The sequence below is a fragment of the Anolis sagrei genome, chromosome 1, assembly GCF_037176765.1.
Source record: "Anolis sagrei isolate rAnoSag1 chromosome 1, rAnoSag1.mat, whole genome shotgun sequence".
Classification (NCBI taxonomy): Eukaryota; Metazoa; Chordata; class Lepidosauria; order Squamata; family Dactyloidae; genus Anolis; species Anolis sagrei.
The window spans coordinates 42505668-42517899 of record NC_090021.1 but is presented as its reverse complement, the minus strand read 5'-3'; the positions used below and the strand labels follow the sequence as shown (position 1 = coordinate 42517899).

General features: G+C 39.2%; 1 protein-coding gene across 2 annotated transcripts in view; it reads left to right on the top strand.

Moving 5' to 3' along the window:
- Nucleotides 1–12232, top strand: part of CLIP4 (CAP-Gly domain containing linker protein family member 4) — a 53464-nt gene that overhangs the window by 7241 nt on the left and 33991 nt on the right. For both annotated transcript variants that reach the window (XM_060754128.2, XM_060754127.2), the window contains exon 2: nt 6711–6858. In XM_060754128.2, the coding sequence (XP_060610111.2) occupies nt 6726–6858 (133 nt within the window). In that variant the 5' untranslated portion in view covers nt 6711–6725. The remainder of the gene's footprint in view (nt 1–6710; nt 6859–12232) is intronic.

Here is a 12232-nt window from a genome sequence, read left to right as displayed (position 1 = left end):
ATCAAAAGGAGAACTTGAGGAACTGCCCTGTCCCTTTTTAATGCAATTTATGCATTTCAGGTATACATTTGCTAATCACTTTCTCTTGTTCATTCCAGTCAGCTCATCAACAAATAGTATGGCTTTCTAGATCAGTATTTTTCAGTGTTTTGGACCTTTGCTATAATTGCTGAGGCTTCTGGGGGTTGAAGTTCAAAAGACTCGGAAGACTAGAATTTGGCAATCACTGCTCTTGGTGTTTGGCAGTCCTGCCCTAGATGTTAATACATCAAGGTTAAAGGTGCTAAGGAGAAAACAAAGCTTTCATTTTAGCAATTACTTAACATTGTTCTACATGTCTTCTAGATGGAATAACAGAAATTGAATGCAAAGCAATTTTTTCCTCAAGAGATGTACCTTAGTGCCCCAGTTTTTATAGATAATAAATTAGGTTGCCCTTCATTGGCCTTCCACAGCTATGGATGAAATACCACTGGCCTAATTTTCTTCAAACATTTTCACTTCTATTAACTTCCTCATTTTTTGTTGTAAGTTAACATGTTTACAAATAGCTGTTTTCCTGCATGCTTTTCTGATTTTTTTTAATGACATGCTAATCCCCATGGGGAGAAAGGCAGGATATAAATAAATATAGTAGTAATAATAAAAATGATGTACTGTTCTGCTAGCCTTCATATGTGTTGTACTATAACTCCTATCATCTCCAACCAGCATGATTCTTGGCAGAGTATTGGGAGTTTGCAGTCCAATATATCTGTGATGTAGCTTGTTAGGAGACGCTGCTATACATGTGCTGGTTTGTGTTCCTTTGAGCAAGTAGTTGAGATAGAAAATTTTAAAAACCTAGATTATAAGAATTTCCTCCCCTTTCTTTTTATTGTTGAACTTGCTTTCATGATCATGAAAGTGGGTTGCAGATGGGGTTACTAAGTATAGACTTATAACTTACATAACATTTTTCAGGATGCTGAGTGCCTTTCTTATTTACAAGGTAACTGAGGTTGTTTCCTTAGGCATTGTCCTAATCTGTGAAGCAGAAATGATTTTTAGCAGCTGCTGTACATATAAAGTGTCCTTTTTCCTCTTTATAACGGTGCCACATTTGTTGTACCTTCTGTGTGGATTAATAAAATCAGCAAAACTAAGTTTGCACTATCTATATTTTGGGATCATATCTGTCTCCAATGAATTGTTTTCAAGTGTGTCTGATGTTACAGATAAACAGAGCAGATTTACTGTAGTTATAATTAGTTTAAGAGATCAGGATGGTTTATGGTAATATAAACAATTTAAAACAGCAAATCAGAGCCCCAAAAATCTATAGAAGAAGCTAGTAAACAATCTTTCAGGAAAATAGTACAAATTAATCTCATTATTTTCATTTCTTTGCTCTTACTAGTAAAAGTCTCCCCAGTAAACATTACTGTATTATATTGTGAATTTTGAAAATCCCTAAAGTTGCACTCTGATTTGAAAGATGTTCTGTTAGTATAGGGCTACTGTCAAATAGTAAAAATTAAAACTTATTATTAGTATTACTCATTTTTGTATTAGGGAATACACTCAAGCTGTAATTCTGATTAATAGGCAGATCCTTTTGGTTTTTTCATTATTTTTAATTTGGCTGGAGTGAAAGTAGGATAGTCTGAAAATATATGGAAGAAAAAGAGCACATGTATCATGAAGATATAGGTAATTCTAGGTGAAAGAAAATCTTAGTCAATTCTACGAGACAAAAAATCGTTGTCAAATTTATTCTCCAGTATACATTCAGAAATATGTGCTGAAATTATACATAGCTATACATGAAATTATGTTTTAAACTTTCATAAATGTGATATAAACCTATGTACATGTTGAGCATCCCCCTATCTGGAATTTTAAATACCCCAAAATCCAAAATTGCCCACAAGAATGTCTGACAGCTTTGCTTTTTATAGTTAACTAGCTTGGGGACCCGGCGTTGCCCGGGTTATTAGAGAAAGTGGGTAATGGCGGTTCTGTATGCCAAGTTTGGTCTTTATTGGTCTTTGGATTACGGCTGCATTATTTTCAGGAAGTGAGTGAAGGTACTTGAAGTCCCATCATCCATGGCCCATCCTCCTACAAACAGCAGCAGGATATAGAGTGGGTCATGGGGGCTCTGTGTGCCAAGTTTGGTCTTTATCAGTTATTAGATGAGGGTGGCAGTGGTGTCAGTAAATGAGTGAAGGTACTGCAAGTCCCATCATCCAAAGTCCATCCCCTTTCAAACTGCAGCAGAATGTAGAGTGGATCATGGGGGCTCTGTGTGCCATGTGTGGTCTTGATTGGTCATTAGAAGAGGGTTGCAGCAATTTTTGGAAGGGAGTGGAGGTACTTGAAGTCCCATCATCCATGGTCTGTCCTCCAAACTGCAGCAAGATGTAGAGTGGGTCATTGGAGCTCGATGTGGCAAGTTTAGTCTTGAGTAGTCATTGGCGAGGGTCTCAGTGGTCTCAGGAAGTGAGCAAAGGTACTGCAAGTCCCATCATCCATCTCCAAATTTTTCCAAACAACACCAGGACGTAAAGTGGGTCATGAGAGGTCTATGTGCCAAGTTTGGTCTTGATCCGTCATTGGATGAGGTTTGCAGAGGTCTCAGGATGTGAGTGAAGGTACTGGAAGTTCCATCATCCATGGTCCACCCTTCTCCAAAACTGCAGCAGGATGTAGAGTGGGTCATGGGGGCTCTGTGTGCCAACATTGGTCTTGATTGGCCATTAGATGAGTTTTGCAGCAGTCTTGGGTAGTGGAGGTGCTTGAAGTCCCATCATCCATGGTCTGTCGTCCCCCAAACTGCTCCAGGATGTAGAGTGGGTCATTGAAGCTCCATGTGCCAATTTAGTCTTGATGAGTCATTGGCGAGGGTCTCAGTGGTCTCAGGAAGTGAGTGAAGTGACTGCAAGTCCCATCATCCACTGTCAAATTCTTCCAAACCGCACCAGGATGTAGAGTGGGTCATGCAGGCTCTCTATGTAAATTGTGGTCCTGATCCATCATCGTTGGCAATTGTAATGGTCTTAGGAAGGGAGTGCAGGTATTGGAAGTCCCATCGTCCATGGTGCATCCTCCTTCAAACTGCACTTGGATGTAGAATGCGTCATGGAGACTCAGTGTGCCAAGTTTGGTATTTATTGGTAATTGGATGAGGGTTGCAGTGGTCTGAAGAATTGAGCAATGGTACTGCAAGTCCCATAATCCATGGTCCATCCCCGGCCAAACCACACCAGGACGTAAAGGGGGTCATGAGAGGTCTCTGTGCGAAGTTTGGTCCTGATCAGTCATTGGATAAGGTTAACAGCGGTCTCAGAATGTGAGTGGTGGTACTGCAAGTCCCATCATCCATGGTTCATCCTCCTCCAAACTGCAGTAGGATGTCCTGTGGGTGATGGGGGCTCTGTGTGCCTATTTCGGTCTTTATTGGGAGTGTTCTGACCCAGCCCCCTTTGGCCTTTCCTTTCCTCTCTTTTTCATCTCGGAATGTTGGATTTGAGGCTGGCCAATCAGAGACCATATGCAAATTTCCTTCTGTCATGCACCGTTTCTGCCATGAACCCTCTTCTCCACCAGGGGCTCCTATTGAAGCTGGCCAATCAGAGACCATATGCAAATAGCACCACAGTGGCAGCCAATCAGAACGCTGCCACATACCCCTTCCGCCCTCCACAATTCCTCTGTCCTTCCCATACAAACACTCTTCTTTATTATATACTAGCTTGGGGACCCGGCGCTGCCCGGGGTTATTAGAGAAAGTGGGTAATGGCGCTGCTGTATGCCAAGTTTGGTCTTTATTGGTCATTGGATGACGGTGGCATTGTTTTCAGGAAGTGAGTGAAGGTACTTGAAGTCCCATCATCCATGGGGGCTCTGTGTGCTAAGTTTGGTCTTTATCAGTCATTGGATTAGGGTCGCAGTGGTTTCAGTAAATGAGTAAAGGTACTGCAAGTCCCATAATCCATGGTCAAACTTCCTCCAAACAGCATCAAGATGTAGAGTGGGTCATGGGGGCTCTGTGTGCCAAGTTTGGTCTTGATCGGACATTAAATGAGGGTTGCAGCAGTCTTGGGAAGGGAGTGGAGGTTCTTGAAGTCCCATCATCCATGGTCTGTCCTCCTTGAAAGTGCACCAGGATGTAGAATGCATCATGGGAACTCTGTGTGCCAAATTTGGTCTTGATCGGTCATTGGTGAGGGTCTTGGTGGTCTCAGGAAGTGACTGCAAGTCCCATCATCCATTTCCAAATTTTTCCAAACCACACCAGGATGTAGAGTGGGTCATGCGGGCTCTCTGTGCGAATTGTGATCCTGATCCATCACTGTTGTAATGGTCTCAGGAAGGGAGTGCAGGTATTGCAAGTCCCATCGTCCATGGTGCATCCTCCCCCAAACCGCACCAGGATGTAGAGTGCATCATGGAGACTCAGTGTGCCAAGTTTGGTCTTTATCGGTAATTGGATGAGGGTTGCAGGAATTGAGCAAAGATACTGCAAGTCCCATAATCCATGGTCCATCCCTGGCCAAAACACCAGGACGTAAAGTGGGTCATGAGAGGTCTATGTGCCAAGTTTGGTCCTGATCAGTCATTGGATGAGGTTAACAGCAGTCTCAGAATGTGAGTGATGGGACTGTAAGTCCCATCATCCATGGTTCATCCTCCTCCAAACTGCAGTAGGATGTCGAGTGGGTCTTGTGGGCTCTGTATTGGTAATTTTCTGTCCCAGCCTCCCCTGGCCTTTTCCTTTCCTCTTTGTCATCTCGGAACCTTGGAATTGAGGTTGGCCAATCAGAGACCAAATGCAAATTTCCTTCTGTCATGTCCCTGTTTCTGTCATGAACCCTTTTCTCCACCAGGGGCTCCTGTTGAAGCAGGCCAATCAGGGAGCATATGCAAATAGCACCACTGCGGCAGCCATTCAGAATCTTGGAATTGAGGCTGGCCAATCAGAGACCAAATGCAAATTTCCTTCTGTCATGTCCCCATTCCTGTCATGAACCCTTTTCTCCACCAGGGGCTCCTGTTGAAGCAGGCCAATCAGGGACCATATGCAAATAGCACCACAGCAGCAGCCAATCAGAATCGTGGAACTTTCAGGCTGGCCAATCAGAAAGCCGGCACATACACCGCCACACATCCGCCGCATACAAGTTTTGACTTTTATTATATATATAGATATAGATATAGATTTACAAAATTATTAAAAATATTATATATAGCATTATCTTTAGGCTATGTACATGGAACATAAATGAATTTTGTGTTTAGACTCGTGTTCTGCCTCCAAGGTATATTTACATATATACAAATAAAGGTATTCCAAAATTTAAAAAACCTCAAAAACAATATCTGATCCCAAGCATTTTGGATGCAGGATACTCATACTGTATATAGCTAATTATCATATGCACACATTTTTAAGTAAAAAGTTAAGTCCTTCAACACACTACATGGGAGCCCTGACCCAAATATATTATGCAAATGTTTCAGAGTACTATGGGGAACTGAATTGGCTAGAAGTACTGTATCATGTTAAAAAGAATCTTTCCAGATTTTTGAAGTTATGAACTTGAAGTTTGAAGTTAGCAACATGTAGAAACAGACCCTCTGCTATTTCACTTACACAGAAAATCAGATTATCTTATGAATCTTACAATATATATTTATTTATTATTTCCTTCATTTCTACCCCACCCTTCTCCCACAAGGTTCAACCTAGGTGAATATATAAAATGGCAAAAATTACCAACCATATTTAAGAAAAAAATTTGTAAAAACCTGCAAATGTGCTTAGGAAAAATACTATTTTTAACTGAATTATGTAAAGAATGTTCATATATAGAATTTTATTCTTTTCTGTTACGATATCTTGTAAAAACCCTCGAGTCCAGCTGTCCTCTTGCAAAACTCTTATGATGGGTTTTCAGGTGGTTTTCCATCCAGTTGTAATTTCAGGCTTCTTTGTTATAGTAGAGTGTCCTTGATGCAATGGAGGAAAGTGGCACTTTTCAGAAAGTACCCTATTGTGTGTGTGTGTTCATGTTGAATTGACATTTAAACATTGAATATTCAGGAACTATGGGACCAATGTACTGCAACACTGAGAATGATTAAGTTTAAAAAAATGTTTTGGCACTACATGGATTAATTTGACTTCACATTTGAATGTTGGATAAGGAGGAGTTGACTCCAGTAAAGAGGTAGAGGACTTCCATGCTCCCACCATTGTGGAGTGATGGACATATCTGCAAACCAAGCAGACAAACAGACAGTAACAAAGAGAAGTTCTGCTGAACATCCAAGTCCTGTTAAAATCTACCACATTCTTGTTACAGGATTTGATTCCTTTAGTAGGTACTCCTGCTTTGAACTTGTTTGTGCTAGGAGAACTTTGATTTTTTGATTCCGTTTTTTGGTCTCGTTTTGAATTTCATCCCAAATGCTCTGTCACAATTGTAACATCATAAAGTATCAAAATAACTTCTGAGGTTAGAGGGATTTCCAAATCAGTTGAGTCTCTTAATTAATTCCCAGTGTATTATAAAGTAATAGCAGTATTATTTTGCTAGAAAATCTTCAGAGGCTAAACTCTTGTGTGTTTGTGTATGTGAAAAGAGAAGTTTATGTAAAGTCCACTAAAATATATTATACTGTCTTCACTTTTTGAGATTTTTTATTTGATTTATTTCTTAAAGGTGGCTTTGTAGACAATGACCATAGAGGATCTTCCTGACCCTCCCATAGAAGGAGAGTTATTGACTACACGATACCAGTATTTTATTCCTGGCTCTGAAGATCCAGTTACCTATTCCGTGTCTGCAGCACCAATGCCTTCTGAATGTGGTAAGTATAGCTGTAAACAGAGAATTTGCAGTACTGTTTTGAAGATGTTGAGTCAATGAAGATGCATGGATCTGGAAAGGAGGGTGAAATCAACTGAAGTACCACACCTGTCTCTCTTCCCTAAAATATGTCAAATAATTGTATAATAAGAGCTGTAAAACATAAGTAGCTTAAGAGCCTTTCTCAGTCAATTGCTTTATGCAAATAAAGCTTGCATGATTCAGATGTTGTAACAGACTGGTGTATATAAGCTTCATTTTTTCAGCACTAAAAGAGCAATATTTTGACATGTGATAAGTGAGATTGTTCCCCTGTCAATCAATCTATTATGTTTTGTAGGACCTTGTAAAAGGTGTGTGAAAGCAAAATAGATAGCAATGGATGAGTGTGTAGAGTTTATTTTAGTTTATATTGTTTTCATACTTACTGAAAATGAACATTATCTACATGAGCATGAAAAATGCTAGTTGCATTAGCTGGGCCCATTCCTGTTGAGTGATGCTATATCCTTAACTTCTAGAGAAGGAGCTAAAGTCTCAGGAAAGGATCCAGAATTCATATCCATGTTCATAAAATACCTTAAAAAAATCTTCAAACAATTGTTCCAAAATCTCAAGTGTAGCTAGTCTGGGGGATTTGCAGCACCTCAGCTTTGGAATTCCTTTGCAAGGGAGGCCAGTCTGCCTCCAACCCTTCTAGGTTGGTAGCAGAATGTAAAATGCTGTGTTATTTTCACATAGCCTTTGGTTTTTCAAACTAGATGTGGCAGCTCTGACTTTTTTTAGTTTGTAAATTGTGGAGTTAAAATGATTTTTAAATAAGAATTTCAGTTTATTGTTTTCAGTGATGTATTTAATGTTTTCAAATATTTGTACCTAATGTACTTCACTTTGGGGACCCTGGATTGAGAGGTGATACATTCATGCCTTAAATGAGTTTTCACAAACAAAAACAGGACTACTGAATTGCCAAGCAAAGATAATGAAAAAATCAGGATAATGGTTGGAGTTTGGAAATATTTGGAAATGAGAAGCTTCATTTGTGATGTAAAGTTGCAGTGGTTTAAACTGAATTGTTTAGTGGTTGTGGCCATTTGGCACAAACACTATTGCTATTCTCAGCTATAAGTCAAGGAAGCTGTTTTGGTGCCAAACTGGTCCTTGCCCTCAGTAAAGATCTGGAAGATCGAAAACAAATTGAAACTCTGAGAAAAGATAGAGGGGCTCCTGACCAGTTAAAAGGCAAATGATGAAATAGAGATTCAGCCTATTCTGGGTGGGGGTTACATCCCCACAGTTTATAACTTGCGTTTGCTCCTGAATTCAACTCTGAGGTTGTAAGATTAGTTTTTGGCAGTAGCTAGAAGTGTATTTACTAGAGGTGTGCATTTGTTTGCTAGCCTTCGTAAGTCATATCAGATTTGTAAAATTCGTACTTATGTGGCGATATCCGATACGTGGGCATGGTCCACGCCAAAAATTTAAGAATAAAAATTTACCACATAGTTTTTTGTTTTACTTCTCAAAATCAGTTTCATATTTAGTGCAAGAAAGCAAAGCTGAAAGCGAAGCCAAAAAGACTGTCTTAGTGCCTTGCATTTCCTCTGTAAATTAATGGGATCTCGCCTTAAGGAGCGGGGAAAAGAGGGAGCAGTGTTTGCTGGGAACAGAAGTCTGGGAAATATAGTTTAGGAAGGGAGGAGCCCTATGCTACAGAATTCAAAAGGCCCTGTCTAAACTACATTTCCCAGAATGCAGTACACTGCTCAGCATCAGAGAGATTTCCCCTCTGTAGCCAGCCAGAGTTCCAATAAATGTAATATTCTACACTATGATTTTTGTTCCTGGGTCATAAATGTCATTTCCTAATTGATTCTATAATAAACACATGACAATTTATTAAACTACAAAAACTATGTCTTTGCGCTACAGACATCATGTTATAACACATTTTGCTGCAGTATACTATCTACCCAATTAGTAAAGTTTTTGGCGCAAACACAAAGTTCCCGGAGTAGATTTTCTTCATTATTTAAAAAATGCTGTTTATAAAAACTTGGAAAATTCCCCAAAACTCTGTGGATAAGTGAAGCATTCTGAAATTTGGTGGGCTAATCATGGTAAATGTGTTCTACCTTTGTAGCTAGTTCCACCCCAATATCTGTAAAAATGAGGGAGAAAGGAGCTTTGAAGTTTCCCCAATTATAGTAATGTGCAATTATTATAACGAAATAATAATTAAATTTCGTTACCCTTGTTATAGTAACAATTTTTTCACTAACTATACTTTAGAAAAACTTTGGAACTGAAAAGCCAGTTTTTTAATGGATCACACATCCCTAATATTTACACAGTTGAAGCTTGCGCACCAGCTGTACCCATTCTTTGAGAAGTCAGATCTGCCCATGGTGATCCATGCCTTAATTCCATCCCAGTTAGATAACAGTAACATGCTGTACATGTTTGAGAATGTCAATGGGTTCAAAGAGCTGCAGATTGCTAATTGGGCTGGCTACAGGAAGCATACAACTTCCTTGCCGCAACACCATTGTTTTGTTTTCAAGTTTCTTGGCTACATCTAGTTGATTCCCTCCTCTGATGGAAAACGTTTTGATCTATTGGATCAAGGTGCCTTCTGTCAGTGATGGGGAAGTATTGGATACTTGGTATGTTTGTGTCTATTCACATATGTATGAATGGACGTGAATAAAATTGCTGCAGTCTGGTTCTGTTGATCGTCGTTTTCATCCTTTCACAAAATACAGCTTGATGATAGCTTTGGCGAAAATAGACACCTGACCTTCAACTTCTATCCCTTGATTAAGTGAAGCGTTTAGTTTTCATTCCTTCTAAAAATAGCTTTAGCTGTCTTGATTTCTGTCCTTTCCAACCCAGCCCTTTCATTTCCTAGGTTTTCAAAGTTTGTAAGGATACAGTCTTCATAGGCACCAGCCACTGATGTCTTCTGTGTGACAATCTTGGTCACATCTGTTTCCCTCCACTTTTTCCTGTCCTTGCATTTTCACATCAAAGAAACAGTGCAAATAGAACCAAAATCCATGTAGTATTCATGCATCACATTGTGTTAGAGCAAAAGATGTATGAATAATAAAAGGATTGTAGTACAAGGATGTGCTGGTTGATTCAGAAACATGTATCTTCCTGTGTGATGCAGTAGAAGCAGGTTTGCCCTCCATATATCCATCATTTGGATCAGGGACATCCCCACTTTAAGCCATAGTCTTCAGACTGTGTCTCCCTGCTTTAGCCTAATAGATGCGAGCAAAGTTCCCTGGAACCATAATCTTAGACTCCTTCTACACTGCTATATAATCCAGATTTTCAAAGAAGATAATTTACATTATCTGATTTGAACTGGATTATATGAGTCTACACTGCCATATAATCTAGTTCAAGGCAAATAATCTGGATTTTATATGGCATTGTAGAAGAGCTTTAAATAGCAAACTTTATCTCAGTTGAGTACAGATTGCTTGAATGATTATCTTTTAACTTCTCCCCAATCTTACCTTTTCTCCAACACATAACTTATGTTTTGCTGATAATCATTGACTGTCACAAGGTTGATATATTTTTTTTAAAAAATAACTAGCTGTTCTCTTCCTCTTTAAGCCCTCAAAGAAGAAAGGATTTTTTGAAGGTGAAATGCAGCTTGAGACAGCTCTGTAAACAGTCTGTCCTTTAAAGTGCAGTAACCAAGATGATGTACGATAAATGGCTGTGCTTTTCCAGATGATGTGCATTCTTTCAGCTGTAAAAAAATAGGTTATTATGAACATTGCAGCAATTCTTCAAATCACCTACTCCAATACTTGGTGCCGTGGAGCTTGACTACCCACTACTCTATAAATCTATGGCTGGGGTATTTGACTAAATTCAGAAGTCAGTCAATCCTATTAAAACAATTTGTTTCAGTTCCAGATTGAATTACATTGGTTTGTTTCAGATGGACCAGAGTGATACATTCTAAGGTATTTTGTACTGCTCTGGATATTCAGGTATCAAAACAAGTGGAAGAAAGCAAGAAAATGTGTTTTCAACATATATGTATGGGGAAGATACCAAGTGGTATGTTGTGGAGTGAAACTAGGCTTTACTCATTTTCAATCTGCCACAAATCTACAATCATAGTGCTTTTAGAGAGGGGTGAGTGAAGTTAATATAGTCAGTTATTTCCTGCATCTGTTCATGTATTTGCTTAATTTAGCTGCTATAGTAGATTGTTGTGAAGGTTTGGGTTGGTTGTAGAGTGCCCTCTAAACTTTCTTTTTTAATGTCTTAACATTTTTCCTAAGTAGTCTGTAAAGAAGTTGATTATAAATTATATGATTTTAACTGTATTTGTGTTTGGATTGGTGGCACTAATGCTGGAGCGGCCTAGCTGAGAGGAGTGTGTTACCATGGAGACGATGCTGTAGAGAAGTGGGAGGAGCTTAGAGGGGAGAGTTTGAAAAACGACAGTTTATGTTCAGTCAGAGTTAGGGTTTAGGGTTAGAGGAGTGAGCAGTCAGGAGTTAAGATTTGAGGGTGAGGAATTGGTAGAGGAAAGATTAGGAGGTTATAGCTGTAAAAGAGTGAATTGTGAAGCAAAGTTTCGAGGCTTTGGAAAGCCAGATTAAGCTACTGGAAGTTTCTTAGCCTAGAGAGTCTGATAAGGGAAACATAACCAGTATTCCGTTAGTCTAAAGAAAGGCTAAAGAATAAGCTTATTAAGTATCTGATCAAGGGAGGATCAGATAAGGGAGACATCCCTGTATTGGAACTTTGTTCTGTAATAAGTGCTTCACCTCAGGAAGATACTGTATAACCTGAAAAAGTGTAACATTCATCTAACCAAGCATTATTCTGAGTTCTATAAGAAAAGTTACAACTTGCAACCACACGCTTTGTGCTCAATAAACTTGTTCTCTTTTGTTTGAAGACTGCCTCACCTCCATTAATTCTGCGTCCAGTGTGCCATATCTCCCAATAATACCTCACATCACACATTGGTGGCACCATTAAGAGTAATAAAGAATAAATCGTCCCTCCTCTCTCCTAACTCGTTACATAGTCTCTCTAATTCTTTGTTTACCTTTCTTCTTAATTTGAGTAGTAATTTCTTTTCTCTTTGTATGTGTTAGCCTCTGTGTGTTTTGGACATTAAATTTATTGTGTCATACTTGCTACTCCACAATTGCCCTTAGGTGTTGTTAGGAAAAGAAGAGAACCATTTTGTTGATGGATGAGTGCTAATTGGGTGACCCATACTTCTTTGGAAACTAGATCTTTTTTGTTCTGTTGCTGTTGCTGCTGCAGTGCTGTTGAAATTTAACAGCATCTGAGACAGCTCTGCGATACAAGTGATGCACCCT